This window comes from Pongo abelii, chromosome 10 (genome assembly GCF_028885655.2).
Source record: "Pongo abelii isolate AG06213 chromosome 10, NHGRI_mPonAbe1-v2.0_pri, whole genome shotgun sequence".
Taxonomy (NCBI): Eukaryota; Metazoa; Chordata; class Mammalia; order Primates; family Hominidae; genus Pongo; species Pongo abelii.
This window is the reverse complement of record NC_071995.2, coordinates 51,170,319-51,193,603: the sequence shown is the minus strand read 5'-3', so window position 1 is coordinate 51,193,603 and position 23,285 is coordinate 51,170,319. Positions and strand designations below refer to the sequence as shown.

The 23,285-nt window shown below is 46.2% G+C and overlaps 1 protein-coding gene across 3 annotated transcripts in view; it reads right to left on the bottom strand.

The window, feature by feature from the left end:
* The window catches only part of SP1 (Sp1 transcription factor), a 35,501-nt gene extending 14,369 nt beyond the window's left edge, over positions 1 to 21,132 (bottom strand). The window contains exons 1-3 of one of the 3 annotated variants that reach the window (XM_002823317.6): positions 20,992 to 21,132; positions 19,492 to 19,649; positions 17,685 to 19,197 (exon numbers count right to left, since the gene is read on the bottom strand). In XM_002823317.6, the coding sequence (XP_002823363.1) occupies positions 17,685 to 19,197; positions 19,492 to 19,649; positions 20,992 to 20,998 (1,678 nt within the window). In that variant the 5' untranslated portion in view covers positions 20,999 to 21,132. Of the gene's footprint in view, positions 1 to 17,684; positions 19,198 to 19,491; positions 19,650 to 20,116; positions 20,475 to 20,991 lie in introns of those variants that run through there. The other 2 variants (XM_054527990.2, XM_024256884.3) reach the window with 2 other exon arrangements.
* Positions 21,133 to 23,285: the final 2,153 nt, after the last annotated feature.

Here is a 23,285-nt window from a genome sequence, read left to right as displayed (position 1 = left end):
GCTGGGTGTGGTGGTGGGCACCTGTAATCCTAGCTACTTGGAAGGCTGAGGCAGGAGAATTGCTTGAACCTGGGAGACGGAGGTTGCAGGGAGCCAAGATCACACATTGTAGCTAACAGTATTAGGAAAATATCTTAAGGGGTGGCAAAACCATAGTAAGTAATCATGAAATAAGATATACACCAATATTTTGTTTAATCAATACTGAGCATGGCCCCAAATAATATTTTCTTAAAATAAGTAATGATTATGATGAACATATCAAAATTTTCTTGACTGTGCAGTTTACATCTCAATATGTCTTGCCAGTATCATTATTTGTTGTGTGCATGAAATACATAAGAGCATTCAAAGCTTTTTTTTTGAGATGGAGTCTTGCTCTTGTCGCCCAGGCTGGAGTGCAATGGCGCGATCTTGGCTCAATGCAACCTTCACCTCCTGGGTTCAAGTGATTCTCCTGCCTCAGCCTCCTGAATAGCTGGGATTACAGGCGCCCACCACCATGCCCGGCTAATTTTTGTACTTTTAGCAGAGACAGGGTTTCACCATGTTGGTCAGGCTGGTGTCGAACTCCCGACCTCAGGTGATCCACCTGCCTCGGCCTCCCAAAGTGCTGGGATTACAGGCGCATGCCACCGTGCCAGGCCAGAAAAACTTAATATTTCTAGGAAATAAGTAAAATAGTAAGACTGCCAAGGATAGTAAAAAAAAATGGGGCAACCAATATGTTTAAGATCAAGATATAGACTCACCCAGACGAGGTGGCTCATGCCTGTAATCCCAGCACTTTGGTCTTTAGGAGCCTGAGACAGGTGGATCACCTGAGGTCAGGAGTTCGAGACCAGCCTGGCCAACATGGTGAAACCCTGTCTCTACTAAAAATACAAAAACTAGCCAGGCATGGTGGCGGGCACCTGTAGTACCAGCTACTCAGGAGGCTGAGGCAGGAGAATGGCGTGAACCTGGGAGGCGGAGCTTGCAGTGAGCCTAGAGCGTACCACTCCAGCCTGGGCGACGGAGCAAGGCTCTGTCTCAAAACAACCCAAAAAAACAAAACAAACAAAACAAAGATACAGACTTGAACTCATCACAACTGAATCTAACCCAGTAACTCCACTCCTATGTATATAACCAAGAGAAATTAAAACATATGTTCACACAAAAACATATAAACAAATCTTCATAGCAGCATTATGCATGATAGCTAAAACACAGAAACAACCCAAATGTCCATCAACTGGTGAATGAATAAACAAAATGTGGTATATATATACAATGAAATATTATTTGGCAATAAAAAAAAGAGTACTAACACATGCTACAACATGGTTGAACCTTGGAAATATTATGCTAATTCAAAGAAGCCAGTCATAAAAGACCACATACTGTATGATTCTATTTATGTGAAATATCTAGAATAGTCAATTCTACAGAGGTGAAAAGTACATACATTGCTTGGGGCTGGGAGTGAACATGAGAATAGGGCATGGCTGCCAATGGGCAAGAGGTGTTTCTTTGTTGGATGATGAAAATGTTCTTGGGTTGTGGTGATGGTTGCACAACCCTGTGAATATACTAAAAATGATTGAGCCGGGACCAGTGGCTCACGCCGGTAATCCAAGCACTTTGGGAGGCCCAGGCAGGCGGATCACAAGGTCAGGACCATCCTGGCCAACATGATGAAATCCCGTCTCTACTAAAAATACAAAAATTGCCGGGCGTGGTGGCTCACGCCTGTAATCCCAGCACTTTGGGAGGCCGAGGCGGGCGGATCACCTGAGGTTGAGAGTTCGAGACCACCCTGACCAACATGAAGAAACCCTGTCTCTACTAAAAATACAAAATTAGCTGGGTGTGGTGGCCTGCAATCCCAGCCGCTTGGGAGGCCGAGGCAGGAGAATTGCTTGAACCCAGGAGGCGGAGGCGGAGGTTGCGGTGAGCCGGAGATCGCGCCATTGCACTCCAGCCTGGGCAACAAGAGTGAAACTCCATCTCAAAAACAAAAAGAAAAACAAAAACAAAAAAGGCCAGGGGCGGTGGCTCACGCCTGTAATCCCAGCACTTTGGGAGGCCAAGGCGGGCAGATCACGAGGTCAGGAGATCAAGACCATCCTGGCTAACACGGTGAAACCCCGTCTCTACTAAAAATACAAAAAATTAGCCAGACGTGGTGGCGGGCGCCTGTAGTCCCAGCTACTTGTGAGGCTGAGACAGGAGAATGGCGTGAACCCGGGAGGCGGAGCTTGCAGTGAGCCGAGATCGCACCACTGGACTCCAGCCTGGGCGACAGAGCGAGACTCCGACAGAGCAAGACTCCGTCTCAAAAAAACAAACAAACAAACAAAAAAACAAAAATTAGCTGGGCATGGTGGAGCACATCTGTAGTCCCAGCTACTCGGGAGGCTAAGGCTCAAAAAAACAAAAAACAAAAAAGTTTAATCAAATATTTGATAAGGATGTTCATCACAGTATTGCTTATAACAGTGAAATTTTGGAAACAAATGTACATCAATAAGGTTAAGTAAATTCTAGTAATTCTACTATAAATACCCTACGGAATTACCATAAAATCATTTTAAATGATGCAGACTTACGTTTACTTACACAGAAAAGATGTTCATGACACAGTGGTCAGTGAATATAGCTTACAAAGCACTGTGGATAGTATGATCATACTTAAGTGCATATTGACAAAACTACACATAGATTTCTTTATAAATTGTACAGAAATGTACAAAAAGATGGCTGGAAGGATGTTCACCAAATTGTCAACAGTGAATCCATTTGGACAAATTTCAGTAAATTTTACTTTCTCTATTAATTTTGCATTGTTTGACTATTTTTAATCGATATTACTTATATAGATAATTGTTACTTATTTTTCCCATCCTCAAAAGAAGTTTGCAAATTTAAGTTCTACAGATCTTTATCAAGTAAATGCTTTTAATTTTCTCATTACCCACAATGAAACTGTAATTTGCATCAGCAGTCCTTTGTGCACAACCACAGTTCTCCTTCACATCATATTTATTCTGTACCCATATGTTTATGGTAGTAAGCACATTTTGTATTATTAAAACATAAAAATAAAAAGACTGGGTTTGGTGGCTCATGTTTAATCCCAGCACTTTGGGAGGCCAAGGAGGGTGAATCACTTGAGGTCACAAGTTTGAGACAAGCCTGGCCAACATGGTGAAAACCTGTCTCTACTAAAACTACAAAAATTAGCTAGGCATGGTGGTGCATGCCTGTAATCCCAGCTGCCCGGGAGGCTGAGGCAGGAGAATCGCTTGAGCCCGGGAGGCAGAGGTTGCAGTGAACCAAGATCATGGCACTGCACTCCAGCCTGGGAGACAGAGCGAGACTCTGTCTCAAAACAAAAAACAAAAACAAAAAAAGAGGTGGTTCCTGCCCTATAGGCAGTTAAGATCTAAAACACTGACATATCTAAAGTGGTTAAAGTGGTACAAACAATAGCTCATACTTAGATATTTGTTCATATGTATTTGTATATCTATAAATCTACATCACAAGAAATTAAGTAGTTATAATCATCCTACTTCTATAAGCAGAAGTCAAGAAATTCCACTAAATTAACAGTCAGTTCAGAACAAAATAGTTTAATTTTCTACTTTCATTTTGCACTAGAAGATTAAAGTAAGAAGTTCATCTACACACACAACCATATCATTGTCTGATAAGACCAAAGGTTCAGTAGCAATGTTAAAAAGTGTTAACAAAGGGGGCTTTTACGGGCTTTACTAGTATTTGTAATGCATTGTGTTTCATGAACTAGGATACAAGTAAAAGATTATCTACCGTGGGGCGCAGTGGCTCACGCCTGTAATCCCAGCACTTTGGGAGGCCGAGGCAGGAGGATCATCTGAGGTCAGGGGTTCAAGACCAGCCAGGCCAACATGGTGAAACCCCATCTCTACTAAAAATACAAAAATTATGTGGGCATGGTGGCAGGCGCCTGTAATCCCAGCTACTCAGGAGGCAGAGGTTGCAGTGAGCCGAGATCATGCCATTGCACTCCAGCCTGGGCGAAGAGCAGGACTCCATCTCAAAAAAAAAAAAAAAAAGAAAAAGAAAAAAGAGTCACTTGAACCCAGGAGGCAGAGGTTGCAGTGAGTCAAGATTGCACCACTGCATTCCAGTCTGGGTGACAGAGAGAGACTCCATCTCAAAAAAAAAAAAAAAAAAACAAACATTACTATATTATATTATCCTATATATTGTTTAGATGTCTTAAATTACCTCATAAACATTTTTGAAGTGTTAGGGTTTTTGAGGGGAGGATGAGATGGGTGACAGGAATTAGCTGAGAGTAAGAAAACACTGCTTTAGTAAAACCAGAGTCTAAGGCCAGGCGCAGTGGCAAATATTTGTAATCTCAGCATTTTGGGAGGCTGAGGCAAGCGGATCACTTGAGGTCAGGAGTTTGAGATCTGCCTGGCCAAAAAGGTGAAGTCCCCTCTCTACTAAAATACAAAAATTAGCCAGGTGTGGTGGCAGGCGCCTGTAGTCCCAGTTACTTGGGAAGCTGAGGCAGAATTGCTTGAACTCAGGAGGCGGAGGTTGCAGTGAGCCAAGATTGCACCATTGCACTCTAGCTTGGGCAACAGAGCAAGACTCCCGCTCAAAACAAAAAACAAAACAGGGTCTAGAAAGGTAAATGAAAAAGGAAAAAAAAATCTTTTTTTTAAATTTACAGAAAACAGAACAACTCTCAAGAAAACAGGAGAGGCCAGGTGTGGTGGCTCACACCTGTAATCCCAGCACTCTGGGAGACAAAGGTTGGAGGATCACTTGAACCCAGGAGTTTGAGGCTGCAGTGAGCCATGTTCACACTCTAAAAAAAAACTGTATTTTAATAAATAATCTAATAACATCTAACACAGTACCCAAAAGACTATAACATAAATCAAAATATTTATGGCCCTATTATTTCATACATTTGTCTGCAACTTTCAGAAACAGGTGAGTGAAAATCGGTCTCCTCTCAAGTGCACTAAGTAAAGCTATAGCATAAAAGCAACCGGAGCACAGAAGCACACTATGAAGGCAGCAACCTTATCTGTTTTTTGTTTTGTTTTGTTTTTGAGATGGAGTCTCACTCTGTCGCCCAGGCGGGAGTGCAGTGGCATGATCTCGGCTCACTGCCAGCTCCGCCTCCCGGGTTCAATCGATTCTCTTGCCTCGGCCTCCTGAGTAGCTGAGATTATAGGTGCACATCACCACGCCCGGGTAATTTTTGTATTTTTAGTAGAGACGGGGTTTACCACGTTGGCCAGGATGGTTTCCATCTCCTGACCTCGTGATCCACCCGTCTCGGCCTCCCAAAGTGCTAGGATTACAGACGTGAGCCACCGCCCCTGGCTTTTTTTTTTTTTGAGACGGAGTCTGTCACCCAGGCTGGAGTGCAGTGGCGCGATCTTAGCTCACTGTAAGCTCTGCCTCCCGGGTTCATGCCATTCTCCTGCCTCAGTGTCCTGAGTAGCTGGGACTACAGGTGCCTGCCACCACGCCCGGCTAATTTTTTTTTTGAGACAAGAGTCTCACTCTGTCGCCCAGACTGGAGTGCAATGGCACGATCTCAGCTCACTGCAACCTCCACTTCCCAGGTTCAGGCGATTCTCCCGCCTCAGCCTCTAGAGTAGCTGGGACTACAGGCGCGCGCCAGCACACCCAGCTAATTTTTGTATTTTTAGTAGAGATGGAGTTTCACCATGTTGGCCAGGCTGGTCTCGAACTCCTGACCTTGTGATCCACCCGCTTCGGCCTCCCAAAGTGCTGGGATTACAGGTGTGAGCCACCATGCCCAGCTACGCCCAGCTAATTTTTTTTTTTTTTTTGTATTTTTAGTAGAGACGGGGTTTCACTGTGTTAGCCAGGATGGTCTCGATCTCCTGACCTCCTGATCCGCCCACATTAGCCTCCCAAAGTGCTGGGATTACAGACATGAGCCACTGTGCCCAGCCTAGCAGCAACTTTATCTGTTTCAAGGGCTCCAAGAAGCTAGGGCATTCACACATAATAAATGTTCAATAAATTTTGCTAAATCTGTCTATGAATGAAGTACCAAAAATTGGAACTCATTTTTACTTTTATACTTTTCTCATTCTTGAGCCTGCTGGGAGTAATTATATTACTAAGTATACTGGTGTTCAGCAAATGTCTATGTAAGTTAACTAAATCGTAAGTATAACCGAATTTCTTAAACAGCACTTAAGAAAGCTAAATAAGGAGCCTTAAAATGTGATAACACCAGACACTCTTTTTTTTTTTTAATGTGACAAGACAGAAGATACAAATATTCTTTTGTTTTTTGAGACGGAGTTTCACTCTGTCGCCCAGGCTGGAGTACAGTGGTGCTGTCTCAGCTCATTGCAAATTCCACCTCGCAGATTCAAGTGATTCTCCTGTCTCAGCCTTGGGAGTAGCTGGGATTAAAGGCACGCACCACCAAGTCCAGCTACTTTTGTATTTTCAGTTGAGACGAGGTTTCACCACGTTAGCCAGGCTGGTCTCCTGGTCTCAAGTGATCCACCCACCTCAGCCTCTCAAAGTGCTGGGATTACAGACATGGCCACTGCACTTGCCCAGAAGATACAGATATTCTTTCAAAGGGACACCAAACCAAAGAAACTTATGCCCATAATCCCAGCTACTGGGGAGGCTGAGTCGGAGGACTGCTTGAGCCCAGGAGTTCAAGACTACCCTAGGCAACATAGAAAGACCTTATCTCCAGCCGGGCACGGTGGCTCACACCTGTAATCCCAGCACTTGGAGGCCGAGGCGGGTGGATCATGAGGTCAGGAGATTGAGATCATCCTGGCTAACACGGTGAAAACCCATCTCCACTCAAAAAATTAGCTGGGCGTGGTGGTGGGCGCCTGTAGTCCCAGCTACTCGGGAGGCTGAGGCAGGAGAATGGCATGAACCCGGGAGGAGGAGCTCGCAGTGAGCCAAGATGGTGCCACTGCACTCCAGCCTGAGCGACAGAGTGAGACTGCATCTCAAAAAAAAAAAAAAAGACCTTATCTCCAAAAAAAAAAAAGAAGAAAAGAAAAGACCACACACAGTGACTCATATCCGTAAACCCAACATTTGGGAGGCTGAAGCAGACCCACTTGATCCCAGGAGGTCAAGGCTGCAGTAGGCCCTGCCCTGATTGTGCCACAGCACTCTGGGCACCAGAGCAATACCCTGTCTCACAAAAAAAAAAAAAAAAGATACTTTAAAAAATAACACAAAAAGAGAGAGAAAGAAACTTGATTTTTTGGAAAATTTCCAAACAGGTTTCACAGTTAAGGGCTTTTTATCTTCTTTAAGGCGAATGATCTACACAAAATTTATTTTTTTCATGAGTGCAAGAAACTGTCAAAGAATTCTAAGCAGAGTACTTTCTCTTTTTTTTTTTTGAGATGGAGTTTTGGTCTTGTTGCCCAGGCTGGAGTGCAATGGTTCGATCTTGGCTCACTGCAACCTCCACCTCCCGAGTTCAAATGATTCTCCGGCCTCAGCCTCCTGAGTAGCTGGGATTACAGGCATGCACCACCATGCCGGGCTAATTTTGTATTTTTAGTAGAGACGGGGTTTCTCCATGTTGGTCAGGCTTGGTCTTGAACTCCCGATCTCAGGTGATCCACCCACCTAGGCCTCCCAAAGTACTTGGGTTACAGGCATGAGGCACCACACCTGGCTCACCTTCTGGTTTTCAACGGCTAATTAAAGGCTGGGCACAGTGGCTCACACCTGCACCTGTAATCCCAGCACTTTGGGAGACCAAGGCGGGTGGATCACCTGAGGTCAGGAGTTCAAGACTAGCCTGGCCAACATGATGAAACCCCGTCTCTACTAAAAACACAAAAATGAGCTGGGCGTGGTGGCCCACACCTGTAATCCCAGCTACTCGGGAGGCTGAGGCAAGAGAATTGTTTTAACCCGGGAGGTGGATGTTGCAGTGAGCCAAGATCGCACCATTGCACTCCAGCCTGGGCAACAAGAGGAAAATTCCGTTTCAAAATTAAAAAAAAAAAAAAAAAGGAAAATGCAGTCCAGGTACGGTGGCTCACGCCTGTAATCCCAACACTTTGGGAGGCTGAGGCGAGCAGATCACCTGAGGTCAGGAGTTCGAGACCAGCCTGAAAAACACAGAGAAACTCCATCTCTACTAAAAATACAAAATTAGCTGGCATGGTGGCGCGTGCCTGTAATCCCAGCTACTCAAGAGGCCGAGGCAGGAAAATCGCTTGAACCCGGGAAGCAGAGGTTGCGGTGAGCAGAGATCGCGCCTGGGCAAAAAGAGCAAGACTCCGTCTCAAAAAAAAGAAAAGAAAGAAAGAAAAAAGAGATGGGGGTTTCACTATGTTGCCCAGGTTGGTTTCGAACTTCTGGGCTAAACCAGTCCTCTCGCCTCGACCTCCGAAAGTGCTGGGATTACAGACTTGAGCCACTACCTGCCTAAGTCTTTGTCTTGATCTAGGTATTTAATATTTTAAAACTCCTTCTAGGCCAGGCATGGTGGCTCATGCCTGTAATCCCAGCACTTGGGAGGTTGAGGCAGGCGGATCACGAGGTCAGGAGTTCAAGACCTGGTGACCAACATGGTGAAACCCCGTCTGAACTAAAAATACAAAAATTAGCCAGGCATGGTGGCGGGCCACCTGTAATCCCGGCTACTCAGGAGGCTGAGGCAGGAGAATCACTTGAACCCGGGAGGCGGAGGTTGAAGTGAGCTGAGATAGCGCCACTGCACTCCAGCCTGGGTGACAGAGAGAGACTTTGTCTCAAAAAAACAGCAACAACAACAACAAAAAACAAAAAACAAAACCTCCTTCTAGGCCGGGCATGGTGGCTGAGCACTGTGGGAGGCTGAGGTGGGCGGATCACCTGAGGTCAGGAGTTCGAGACCAGCCTGGCCAGCGTGGTGAAACCCCATCTCTACTAAATAATACAAAAAAAATTAGCCAGGTGTGGTTGTGGGCTCCTGTATGTAATCCCAGCTACTTAGGAGGGTGAGGCAGGAGAATCGCTTGAACTCGGGAGGCAGAGGTTGCAGTGAGCCGAGATCACGCCACTGCACTCCAGCCTCTGTCACAACAGCGTGACTCCGTCTCAAAAAAACAAACAAAAAACTCTTTCTTCCAAGTGGTTAAATTACTTATTTTGTATACAGGTGAGAAGGAGGATTCATAGTAAATTAGATATGCACATCCAAACTTGTCAAACAAGTCATACTGCCCAATTTCCACAAGCCATTCAGAGTCCAAAAAACACTGGAACAAAAGGACAAATCCAAATTACAGCACAGATTTGCAACCAACTCAAAGATACACTTAGAAACTTTCTACAGAAACGTTTTTCAGGATAGCCATAAAAAAGAATGAAATCATATCTTTTGCATCCATGTCTGGATGCAGCTGGAAGCCATTATCGTTTAAGTGAATAAACGCAGGAACAGAAAACAAAATACTGCATGTTCTCACTTGTAAGTGGGAGCTAAACATTGAGTATTCATGGACATAAAGATGGCAACAATAGACACTGGGGACTACTAGCTAGGGGAGGGTCAGGGGTAATGTTGGAAAAACTGTTGGGTGCTATGCTCATGACCGGACCCGGGTAACAAGATCATTTGTATCCCAAACCTCAGGATCATATAACAAACAAAATAAAAGTTGAAATTACTTAAAAAAAGGCCGGGTGCAGTGGCTCACGCCTGTAATCCCAGCACTTTGGGAGGCCGAGGAGGGTGGAACACAAGGTCAACAGATCGATACCACCCGGGCCAACGTGGGGAAACCCCGTCTCTACTAAAAATACAAAAATTAGCTAGGCCTAGTGGCGTGTGCCTGTAGTCCCAGCTACTCAGGAGGCCGAAGGAGGAGAATCGCTTGAACCCAGGAGGCGGAGACTGCACTCCAGCCTGGCAACAGAGCGAGACTCCGTCTCAAAAAAAAAAAAAAAAAGACATTACTTAAAAAAAAAAGTTTCTCAGTCTTCTAAGGGAAATAATTCTTAAAGTCTAGCACAGTATTAACAATATGGTCATATCACAGTGTGGGCAAATACATTTTAAAGTAATCCTTTAGCATACCAGGCCCTGCATATTGCTAAATGTTAAAGAAAAGGATAATACTATTGTAACACTTTCTGTAAGAAATGTGAAAAATAATGTGCTTGTTTTTCCATTAAATAGTAAAATGAAAAAACTCAACTAATTATTATCTACTAAAGTTGACAGACACCCAATAAGTAACTTAAAAAGCATTATGTAATAACTTTTCTACAGATGTTCATCTTACATTTTAAAACATTTTCAAAGAGGGTAAAAAAAAGTAATGAGCAGAATTAACTTATTAGTTGCACGTTTACATGCTACTTTACAAAATGAAACAAAGGGAAAGGGAGATAGAACAGATACTAAACTTTTCTGAAACAGAAAGCACTCTTGTTATTTAATTAAGAACTAAAATGGCCCCATTACACAAGGCAACGTGATTTAACAATGACGTCATTTATAAAGAGAAAGCCACTGGAATGAATAAATACGAGCAATGGAAAAGGTCTGAAGACTGTCTTCTCATATCCCACTGATTTTCAAATCAAAGCACTTAGATTTTTTTTTTTTTTTGAGACGGAATCTAGCTCTGTTGCCCAGGCTGGAGTGCAGTGGTGCCATCTCGGCTCACTGCAACCTCTGCCTCCAGGGTTCAAGCAATTCTCCTGCCTCATCCTCCCGACTAGCTGGGACTACAGGTGCACGCCGCCATGCCTGGCTAATTTTTTGTATTTTAGTAGAGACGGGGTTTCACCATGTTGTCCAGGCTGGTCACGAACTCCTGAGCTCAGGCAATCCACCCACCTTGGCCTCCCAAAGTGCTGGGATTACAGGCATGAGCCACTGCACCCAGCCCCCTCAAAGCACTTAGATTTTAAATGAGATCTTTCCTACTTAAACTGAAATAACCATTTAAAAAGCACCAAACACCCTAAGAAACAAGTATATCTTTCTGTGCTGATATCTCTAGAAAATAAATTTTTTAAATTAAAAAGAGAAACAAGTATAATACTAGGGAAAGACAAAAGACGCAGAAACATTCGATATTATATTTGATAAAATATAATCTTAAAATAGAAAATTCTTTCATATGACCTTTTGCACAAAAATGATAACTGGTAAGACATTTAAATCATCTAAACCTACTTTTCATTAATGTCCAAATGTACTGGTCTAAAACACAACTTTTTAACAAATTAGATCTCAGCAATCTGACCCCAAGTTTAGTGACACCCTTGGCAAACCAACCCTGGTATCACATTCAACTTAACTTCTAAGAGAAGACATTTTCCTGACCCCAATAAAACCCAGCAGATGTGAAATTGTTATTTTTAGTACCTGAAATTTGGTTCGTGAGTGAATTATACCCAACAAGGAAATATGTTCTATTCTCCTGCCAAAGCCCAGCCCTGCACTCTTTATTAGACAGAACTCACAAGAAGTCATCCAAACTTAATATTTAAAAGCCAACTCCCCCTCAACCTGCAGCAAGAGTTTCAGGATTCAGCAGTGGCTAAGAAAAACATCTGAGGCTTTAAATGAAAAGTAAAATAAAATAAAATAAAGATCTGGGAGAATATGACTACAAAATGAAAGGAAAAGCTGTTGATAAAGAGGGAGGGGTGTCAATTAAAAAAAAAAAAAAAAAAGACTCACGCCTGTAATCCCAGCATTTTGGGAGGCCAGGAGATCGAGACCATCCTGGCCAACATGGTGAAACCCAATCTCTACTAAAAATGCAAAAATTAGCGGCTGGGCACGGTGGCTCATGCCTATAATCCCAGCACTTTGGGAGGCCGAGGCAGGCAGATCACCTGAGGTCAGGAGTTCAAGACCAGCCTGGCCAACATGGTGAAACTCCATCTCTACCAAAAATACAAAAATTAGCCAGGCGTGGTGGTGGGCGTTACTTGGGAGGCTGACGCAAGAGAATTGCTTGAACCCAGGAGGCAGAGGTTGCAGTAAGCCGAGACCACACCATTGGACTCCACCCTGGGCAACAAGAACGAAACTCCGTCTCCCCAAAAAAAAAAAAATAGATCATTTTAAAAAATAATGAATGTAAACAGACTAAGTGAACACCATGGAAGCTGCAACCTTCCACAATCATGTAATATATCTCATTTTGTGCACTGATATATACATGTATCATACAACATTTCACATCCAATGTTCTTTCTACATCGTACCAAGAAGTTGAACATACTGCAAAAAGGTTAAATTTTACAGTAAAATAACTATCAGAGAAGGGGGTAAAATTAGATACTTTTTTTTTTTTTTTGACAGGGACTCACCCTACTGCCCAGGCTGGAGTGCTGTGGCATGATCATGGCTCACTGCGTCCTCAACCTCCCGGGCTCAGGCAATCCTCCCACCTCAGCCTCCCAAGTAGCTGGGACTATAGGCGTGTGCTACCATGCTCAGGTAATTTTCATATTTTTTGTAGAGATGGGGGATCCCTATGTTGCCCAGGCTGGTCTTGAACTCCTGGCCTCAAGAGATCTGCCCGCCTTGGCCTCCCAAAGTGCTGGGGATTACAGGCATGAGCCACTACGCCTGGCCAAAACAAGATACTTTTGACAGCAGGAAGGCAAAAGCTGAAAAAGGAGTAAGCTTCTAGGAAGTGATTTTATTATCTTTCTTTAAGGATGAAGTCATATCAATTAAAGCAGAAATACTACACAATTATTACTAGCCAGAAAGGAGAAAACTTGGATCTTCAAAAACCTCTATTAATGAAGCAAACAATCTCAACTCTTACAAAACAGCCTGTCAATGCCTCATTATCTCCTTAGTGAATGTCAAGCTCCTGTTACCTTACAGAAACACATGCATTTTCTTCAGCTCAAACACCATCAATAACAACTAGGTAGCCCTAGCCTATGACATATTAAATGGCAGACTTCCCCAGAGCATGATTTAGCAACGAGAATGCCTCATAACTGTTCTCTAAACCCTAAGTTACAAGCCTTTTAGAAACTGCAAGGATCCAAATTATTAACAGGAATAATCCCACAGTTTGCTCTGAAGAAGAGCACAACTGGGCACTTCAATCTAAGAGCAAATAGAAAATAAACATGATGGTGTAGGTTGCCCAGAAGTGTCTAATTTTCTATGTTGTAGAGCTCAGTTTTTATAAAACTTTTCCCATTTCTACTCCCATAAACGTTTAGTTTATAAAACACCTATCAGTTCTAGAGCGTTAAATCTTAAAGCAAAAACATCTTTTCGAATACATTTTTTTTTTTTGAGACGGAGTCTCGCTCTGTCACCCAGGCTGGAGTGCAGTGGCGCAATCTCGGCTCACTGCACGCTCTGCCTCCCGGGTTCACATCATTCTCCTGCCTCAGCCTCCCGAGTAGCTGAGATTACAGGCACCCATCACCACACCCAGCTAATTTTTTTGTATTTTTAGTAGAGACGGGGTTTCACCATGTTAGCCAGGATGGTCTCGATCTCCTGACCTCATGATCCGCCTGTCTCAGTCTCCCGAAGTGCTGGGATTACAGGTGTGAGCCACCAGGCTGGCTTGAAAACATTTTTAACAATCCAAAGAATTGTTCAAGTCCCTAGTTAAAACAGGTTGCACCCTAGACTAGTAGGACTAGCCTCAGCTCTGGCTGTTGTCTCATTAAGTGATTCTCTGTACCTCAATTTCCTCATCTAGAAAATAAGGCAGTTGTACTAAATAACTTCAGTCCCTTCCAGCTCTAACTTTCAATTCTAAGATTTCAATTAACTAAGAAAATTACTGTCTTGTTAAAGCTCAACATGTAGTATTTCTAAACACACCACAGGAATGTAAGAAATCAGGGAACTTAAGCAGACTTTCCCCCTAGATTTACCCAAACTGCAGGAGGAAGGAAATATGGTTGCCTATTTGTTACCCTCACTTATGTAAGAATCAGTCTAAATGGAATGAGAACTTGGTAACAAAAGTAAACAATTTATAAATCCACATATATATGCCAAAAGAACTAGAAGTGGCCAGGCGCAGTGGCTCATGCCTGTAATCCCAGAACTTTGGGAGGCCAAGGTGGGCGGATCACGAGGTCAGGAGATCGAGACCAGGCTGGCCAGCACAGTGAAACCCAATCTCTACTAAAAAAATACAAAAAATTAATGGGCATGGTGGCACGTGCCTGTAATCCCAGCTACTCAGGAGGCTGAGGCAGAAGAATTGCTTGAACCCGGAAGGCAGAGGTTGCAGTGAGCCAAGATCGCACCACTGCACTCTAGGGAGACAAGCGAGAGTCAGTCTCAAAAAAGAAAACGGGAGGAGGAAAAAAAAAAAAAAAAAAAAAGCACCTAGAAATTGGGTAATATCATTTGGTGATATTAAACTATTTTCCGTATTTGTATAATTGTGCCAGAATATAAAGATGTATGTGTATCCTTTTATTGTGCTTTATTAAAGATTAGCTCCACACAATGGAATGTAAAATGATAGTCAGGCCGGGCATGGTGGCTCACACCTGCAATCCCAGCAGTTTGGGAGGCCAAGGCGGGCAGATCACTTGAGGTCAGGAGTTTGAGACCAGCCTGGTCAACACAGTGAAACCCCGTCTCCATTAAACAAACAAAAATTAGGCGGGCATGGTGGCACACGCCTGTAATCCCAGCTACCTGGGAGGCTGAGGCAGGAGAATCACTGGAACCCAGGAAGGGGAGGTTGCAGTGAGCGGAGATAGCACCACTCCACTACAGCCTGGGCAACAGAGCAAGACTCAGTCTCAAAAACAAACAAACAAAAAAAAGATACGGTCTACATAGACTTACATCTGTTTACTGTTTTAAATTTCAAATTAATAGTGAAACATTTAGTTCAAAATGAAAGACCCTGAACATTATGGTCAACAGATTCAATATTCTTCCCAGACTGTTTTTCCCTTCAATGCTCTCCTCATTCCTAACTCTTCTCAATCCTACAACCCCCACTCCATTCCAGACCCCAACTTACCCCACTCCCTTTCCTTCTCCCTTCTTAACCATACACAGTACTTTAAAAGCAGTCTAGGAAGTCAGACTGCTACCTAGGAAGTATCAGAATCACCTAGGATGCTCATATGTTAGTGTGAAGGGAAGCTATGGGATTTTGTTTTTCAGATAACTAGGAGTTAAAAAAAATTCAATCCTGATTAACCAGCACACTCAAAGTGTGGGATATTCTGGTTAAAACTAACCAGGGAACTTACTTCATTGAAAAGCAACCCGTTAGATCATTTTCCCTTCAATTAGGAGTTACAGTTCACAAGAAATATCTGATGATTTAATCTGTCTTCTACAAACAGATAAAATTCATAATCAATTTTTTTTTTTTTTTTTGAGATGGAGTCTCACTCTGTTGCCCAGGCTGGAGGGCAGCGGCACGATCTTGGCTCACTGCAAGCTCTGCCTCCCAGGTTCAAGCGATTCTCCTGCCTCAGCCTCCCGAGTAGCTAGGACTACAGGCTTGTACCACCGCCCCCAGCTAATTTTTGTATTTTTAGTAGAGACGGGGTTTCACCATATTGGTGAGGCTGGTCTTGAACTCTTGACCTCATGATCCGTTCACCTCGGCCTCCCAAAGTGGTGGGATTATAGGCGTGAGCCACCGCGCCCAGCCCATAATCAAATTTATTTTTATTTATTTATTTTTTGAGATGGAGTCTCACTCTGTCACCCAGGCAGGAGTGCAGTGGCACGATCTCGGCTCACTGCAACCTCCGCCTCCCTGGTTCAAGTGATTCTGCTGCCTCAGGCTCCTGAGTAGCTGGGACTACAGGCGCACGCCACCATGCCCAGCTAATTTTTTGTATTTTTAGTAGAGATAGGGTTTCACAGTGTTAGCCAGGATGGTCTCGATCTCTTGACCTTGTGATCCACCTGCCTCGGCCTCCCAAAGTGCTGGGATTACAGGCGTGAGCCACTGTGCCCGGCCCCCTTTTATTTTTATTTTTTGAGACAGGGTCTTGCTCTGTCAACCAGGCTGGAGTGCAGCGATATGATCTTGGCTCACTGCAGCCTCTGCCTCCCAGGTTCAAGCAATTCTTGGCCTCAGCCTCCTGAGTAGCTGGGACTACAGGCGCGCATCACCATGCCTGGCTAATTTTTTGTATTTTTAGTAGAGAAGCGGTTTCGCCATGCTGGCCACACTGGTCTTGAACTCCTGACCTCAGGTGATCCACCCACCTCAGCCTCCCAAAGTGCTGGGATTACAGGCGTGAGCCACCGTGCCCAGCCGCCCGACTAATTTTTGTGTTTTTTTTTTTTTTTTTCAGAGTCTCACTCTGTTGCCCAGGCTGGAGTGCAGTGGTGCAATCTTGGCTCACTGCAACCTCTGCCTCCCGGATTCAAGCGATTCTCATGCCTTAGCCTCCCGAGTAGCTGGGACCATAGGCATGTACCACCACACCCGGCCAATTTTTGTATGTTTGTCGAAGACAGGGTTTCGCCATGTTGCCCCAGCTGGTCTTGAACTCTTGAACTCAACCCATCCACCTGCCTCGTCTTCTCAGTGCCTGCATTACACGCGTGAGCCACCACACCCGGCCCATAATCAATTTTTATCCTATGGAGGAGTTGGCCTACAGGCCAAAGAAGGCCTTAGAGCTAAGAATGGTTTTACATTTTTAAAGCGGTGTGGAAAAAAACATACAAAACAGAAAATGTGGCTGGGCGCAGTGGCTCACACCTGTAATCCCAGCACTTTGGGAGGCCGAGGCAGGTGGATCACATGAGGTCAGGAGTTCGAGACCAGCCTGACCAACATAGCAAAACCCTGTCTCTACTAAAAATACAAAGATTAGCCGGGCGTGGTGGTGCTCGCCTGCAATCCCAGCTACTCAAGAAGCCCAGGCAAGAGAATCGCTTGAACCCGGGAGGCAGAGGTTGCAGTGAGCCGAGATCGCGCCACTGCACTCCAGCCTGGGTAACAGAGTAAGACTCCATCTCAAAAAAAAACAGAAAAAAGAAAAAAAGAAAAGAAGGCCAGGCGCGGTGGCTCACGCCTGTAATCCCAGCACTTTGGGAGGCCGAGGTGGGCGGATCACGAGGTCAGGAGATCGAGACCATCCTAGCTCACACAGTGAAACCCCATCTCTACTAAAAATACAAAAAATTAGCCGGGCATGGTGGCGGGCGCCTGTAGTCCCAGCTACTTGGGAGGCTGAGGCAAGAGAATGGTGTGGACCTGGGAGGCGGAGCTTGCCGTGAGCCAAGGGCCATTGCGCCACTGCACTCCAGCCTGAACGACAGAGCAAGACTCTGTCTCAAAAAAAAAAAGAAAAGAAAATGTGACCACATGAGGCCCACAATGTCTAAAATATTTACATTACTATCTGGCCCCTTACAGAAGCTTGTCAACCCTTATTCTGCAGCACCAAAAACACTGAGTAGTACACAGACTCCAGAATATTGCCCAGAAGTGCTCCTTTCTCAAACTAACTGGAGAAGTTTCCTTTACTTCAGTTCCAAATTACTTAAACACAACCTCTATTTCTCAAATGTATTTGCCTAAATGACTAGCTCTCAAGAAAGTGTTATCTCAAAAGGCTCTATTACCTTCTTTAGACTCAAGTTTCGGCTACGATGCTAGAGTTGGTTCCCAATAAATGCACAAAATTGGAAATCTTACCTGGGGCATTTGCTATAGCCAACGGCAGGCCTTGAATTGGGTGCACCTGGATTCCTGAAGTACCCAATGCACTGAGGTTAATGGTCTGGAGGCCTGGCATGGAGGAGAGTTGAGCAGCATTCACAGTGACTGTGCCAGCAGGAATGGAAGCAGCTGAGGCAATGGGTGTGAGAGTGGTGTTGCTGCTGCTGGTCTGCCCCAAGGAAACACCCTGCATTGGGGCTAAGGTGATTGTCTGGGCTTGTGGGTTCTGAACTTGGAGGTTCTGCAGCTGTAGAGTCTGCCAACTGACCTGTCCATTGGGCCCCACTGTTGGTGTCCGGATGATGATGGGACCAGAGTTTGGAACAGCCTGAAGCTGGAGATTCTGGAGGGTTTCCTGGGAGATGGCTTGAGTTGTAAAGGTCTGCCCTGACAATGGTGCTGCTTGGAGGGCCTGGAGGGCCTGTCCCCCTTGAACTAGCTGAGGCTGGATAAGAATTTGTTGCTGCTGTGTCTGCTGGTTTTGCTCTCCTTCTTTTTGCTGGCCTGCTTGCAATGAGCCTCCAGATGTCTGGTTTTGCTGGATGTTCAGAGCATCAGACCCCTGTAGCCCACTGACCCTCTGGGGTGTCTGGCCTTGAGAGTTGGTCCCTGATGATCCACTGGTAGTAAAGTTCATAATTCCCATGTTGCTGGTGGTAGTAGTAGTTGAGTAGCTATTGGCATTGGTGAAAAAGGAGCTGGAACTGGCTTGTGATGACACCAAGCTGGCAGAACTGATGGTAGTCCCTGAGGTGACAGGCTGTGAGCCACTCTCCTGGGACCCAGAGCTGCTGATCGTGACTGCCTGAGAGCTGGGAGTCAAGGTAGCTGCAGAAACGCTGTTGACAGGTAGCAAGGTGATGTTCCCATTCAGGGCCACTGGTACATTGGTCACATACTGAGTCTGTCCTGAGAGTACGTTATTAGCCAGGCCTTGGAGGGGGACAGCCTGCTGGAGTAGGTTTGGCATAGCAGCAATGATGTTGCCTCCACTTCCTCGATTTGTGATAATCTGTTGGTTTGCACCTGGTATGATCTGTATTTGACCAGAACCATCCTGCTGCACTTGGGCCCCAGTGGCAGCAAACTGCAGCTGTTGCCCATCAACGGTCTGGAACTGTGGGATTACTTGATACTGAATATTAGGCATCACTCCAGGTAGTCCTGTCAGAACTTGCTGGTTCTGTAAGTTGGGAGTGGCAGCCACAACATACTGCCCACCAGAGACTGTGCGATTCTTGGAAGACTCACTGCCATTGCTGCCATTGGTACTGCTGCCACTCTGTTCCTTTGAGGTAGGGGTAGCCCCAGAGGAGGAAGAGATGATCTGCCAGCCATTGGCACCCTGTGAAAGTTGTGTGGCTGTGAGGTCAAGCTCACCTGTTCCCCCTGACTGACTCGGGCCCTGGGAGTTGTTGCTGTTCTCATTGGGTGACTCAATTCTGCTGCAAGTTGCTGCCAGCAGAGCCAAAGGGGATGGCTGGGACTCCTGGCCGAAAATAAGGGAGAGGAAAGGAGTTAGTGACACCCAGCTGCCAGCCTAGGGGGCAGTATACAACAAATAAACAGCAACGTAGTGCAGACAAGGAGCGAAAAACAGAAACAAAAAGCTGACCTATCTGTATTGCTGAAACTCCTGTCTTTGGGGATCTCCATTCTCTTACTTCCTTATCTATAAAATGGTTTAGTCTCTCCCTAAAACGCTTTCTGTGAAGAGTAAGGCAATTATCTAAGAATATTTACATCCTCTCAACACCTTCCCCACTCTATGATTATCACTTACCTGCCCTCCTCCTCCTCCACTGCTGCTGCTACTGCCTGTGCTGCTACTTCGAGCCTGTGAAAAGGCACCACCACCATTACCATTGCCCCCATTACTGCCACCAACTCCTTTTTCAATCTTCACCACAGCTGTCATTTCATCCATGGAGTGATCTTGGTCTAAAATAATTAAAAAACAACGTAAACTTGAGGGAAAAAGAGAAATGAAGTAGGAAGGATAAAAGGAGGCTATGATGAAATAGCAATGACTAACAGGAAGGCAAAAGGCGCCAGTATAAAGAAAATGGATTGGAGGGCAGAGGGGAGCCGCAGGGCATGCGGGACATGAACTAGGTTCAATGGTGCCAAAAGTGGGCCTTAATTCTCCCTTGTACAAAATTAAACTAAGAAAACATTCAAAAAGTGCTTTGGGGATAGGAAATGTGAAGGACGGTAGCCATGTTGAGAGTTTCAAAATAAGAAAAAGTATCCTAAGGGAAAAAAAGGAAAAGGACAGGTAAGGCAAAAAACAACATGTGGGTGCATGGAAAGCTTGCTAAAATTAAGGTTAAAAGAGATGGAGAGGCCGGGCGCGGTGGTCACGCCTGTAATCACAGCACTTTGGGAGGCGGAGGCAGGCGGATCACCTGGGGTCGGGAGTTTTGAGACCAATCTGACCAACATGGAGAAACCCCGTCTCTACTAAAAATACAAAATTAGCCGGGTGTGGTGGCGCATGCCTGTAATCCCAGCTACTCCCGGAGGCTGAGGCAGGAGAATCGCCTGAATCCGGGAGGCAGAGGTTGCAGTGAGCCGAGATCGCACCATTGCACTCCAGTCTGGGTAACAAGAGCGAAAACTCCGTCTCAAAAAAAAAAAAAAAAAAGATAAAAATCCAAGTGTGAAAAGTAACGAGAGGGGAAAAAGAAGTAAAGAGTGTGAGTAGGAAAACATTTGTGAATACTGCTAAGGAACTAAAAGGGTCTACAGGTTAGTAGTCAGGAGGTTTCGGGGCGGAGGGCGGGCCCTGAGGGAAAGGGCGGTTTCGGGGTGAGGGGCGTGGAAAGGGCGGGACGGTGGAGGGGGGAAGGGAAATCTACGGAAAGTGGGGGGAGGAGGGCCTTGGAGCAGGCGGCGACCAGAGGGCGGACCAGGCAGGCGGTTGGCCCGGGCGGGGCCTTAGCTGCTCGGGCCGCCCCCGCGGCTCCAGCCCCCGGCGGGAGGAGCCTCAGGCGGGCGGCCGAGTTGTGGGGGGTAAGGCCCGTCCCCCGTGGCCGGGGCGGGCAGGGGGCGGGCGAGGCCACGCTGCCCCCTCCCCCGGGGCGGGCGGCCCATCCCCCTCCTCCTCGGAGGCCCCGCCACTGCCCCGTCTCCCTCCCTTCCCTCCGCCCCGGGCGGGACCTAGGCCGCCGCCGCCGCCTCCCGCCCGCCCCCCCATCACGGCGGGGATCGCCCGGTCGGCCCTCGCGCGCGCCCCCTCACTCGCCTCCCACCCCTAAGCTTGGAGTGGACTCATCCTTACCGCTCATGGTGGCAGCTGAGGGACAAGCTCAAGGGGGTCCTGTCCGGGGGGGTTGGGGGGGGCCGGGAAAAACGCGGACGCTGACGAGGCAAGCGAACCCGGACCGGACAGGGAGGGGGGGGGTAAGGAGGAGGGAGCAGCGCGCCACAAGCCCAACCTAGGCCCCGCCCCTTCTCTGCTGCCCCGCCCAATGAGGGAGGGGGAAAGGCGGGACTTGCAGAAGAAAGACGGTGAGATTATCCAATGGCAAGACTCGCTTGCTCTCTAAGGCGTGTAAAACTAACTTGCGTGCCTGGTGTCCGCCCAAAACGACCGCCTTCTCAGTGTTAAAAGCCAATGAAGGATGCAGGAAGTGAAGATGGGCGGGAGCTGGAGATGATTGGCTTGGAAGGAAACCAGTCAACCGGCAGGCGGGCTCCCTGAGACGTAGGGATAGGGAAAGCTTTGATAGGAATGACAGAACAACGGCCAACCAGAATCCGGGATATGCTTGGGCAAACTCCTAGTGGGCGGAGAGGTAAGAAGTAGGCAGGAATAGGATAGGATGAAGCTGATTAAACCCAATAAGAAATCAGGCGGGCAGCCAGGAAAGTTATGATTGGGTTAAGACTGAAAAGAGACAGGAAAGGACGCATATTGACGTGAACTAAAAGCCAATTAAACGCCGAATTAACTCTGAGGGCGGAAACTTGGAGTGGCAGAGGAGAATTGGCGGCTCCCTCAGTTATTCAATCCAATGAGGGGACGAAATAGGCCTGGCACCGCCTCCTAGTTAGCCAATGGGCGTTACCGGAGCTGCCCATCATGAGGGAGGGAAGAGGGCTGTGCCAAGAGGAGACCGTCGCCATATTGGCCCTCCTCAGCGGACGTTGTTACAGTCATTAGGTGGGACGCTTTAGCGGAGTCCTGCAGCTCAACAGGTGTCAGAGCCAAGGCATTTGGCGCGCAGTTCCGCATCAACACTAGGACTTGTTTCAGTCTTCATTTACCTGCCCCTATAAAGTACCTCTCAAATCTTACCCCCCTCCCGGGTGGGCGGACAGGCGGGCAGATGCCTCAATGTCGCTGCAAGCCCTGGGAGTGCAAGCGGGACGAGATCTGGTGACAGCGCTCACCAAATAAGTTAATGCTGAGCTGACCAATATGCAGAGTCCGTAAGACTCCAGAAAACGCGATTTTATTAAGTTCCCTCAGACAAAGGCGCTAATCACTTAAACGACTGGTTAACTTTTCAAGCCTTGAGGCTAAAGTGCGGATAAGTCACTTCCATTTTTTCCCCCTCAATAGTAAATACCGCATATGCATAAAGCAAGATAGCTGAGCTCCTGCTTTTTGCAATCACGAAGGTTAAGAAACTTTACTGCAGGCACCTGGATTTCGGCCTCCTCTTTATCCGTGTTTTGGTGGAGCCGGCCTTAATAGCTTGTCAATGACACGATGAGGTCATGTCCTTCAGTATTTGTATCTTATACGTTGTCACTTGCTTATATGTTCTTATGTTTTAAAATCTGAATTCTCCTAAACTATTTTAAGCCCTTTGAAGGTAAGAACTGAGGCCTCTGCTGCTTTAAACAGGTAAAAAGGTGAAGTGATTGCTGACTGCCTACCGTGTTAGGTGCCTAAGTCAGGGAGGCAGTTAGTATTCCATGTCATCCTTAAAAGGAAGCCTTTATTAAGCATTAGCTATATTATGTATTTTATAAGTGAAGACATTTAGGCTGAGAAGTGACTTACCCAAGGTCACAAAGCAAATGAGTTGTAGTGTTAGATTCCAACCCAGAATAGGTCCACCAAAAGTTTTCTATAAATTCTTGAGGGAATTAAACTGCCGCCGGGCGCAATGGCTCAGACCTGTGATCCCAGCACTATGGGAGGCCGAGGCGGGCGGATCGCTTGAGCCCAGGAGTTCAAGACCAGCCTGGGCAACATGGTCAAACCCCGTCTCCACAAAAAATAACAAAAATTAGCCAGACGTGGTGATGTGCGCCAGTAGTCCCAGCTACTCGGGAGGCTGGGGTGGAAGGATGGCTTGAACCCAGGAGGTTGAGGCTGCAGTGAGCCCAAACCCTCCACTGCACTCCAGCCAGGACAACAGAGCGAGACCTTGTCCCCAAAATAAGTAAATATATAGACTGGGCACGGTGGCTAATGCCTATAATCCCAGCACTTTGGGAGGCCGAGGCGGGCGGATCACCTGAGGTCGGGAGTTCAAGACCAGCCTGACCAACATGGAGAAACCCTGTCTCTACTAAAAATATAAAACTAGCCTGGCATGGTGGGACATGTCTGTAATC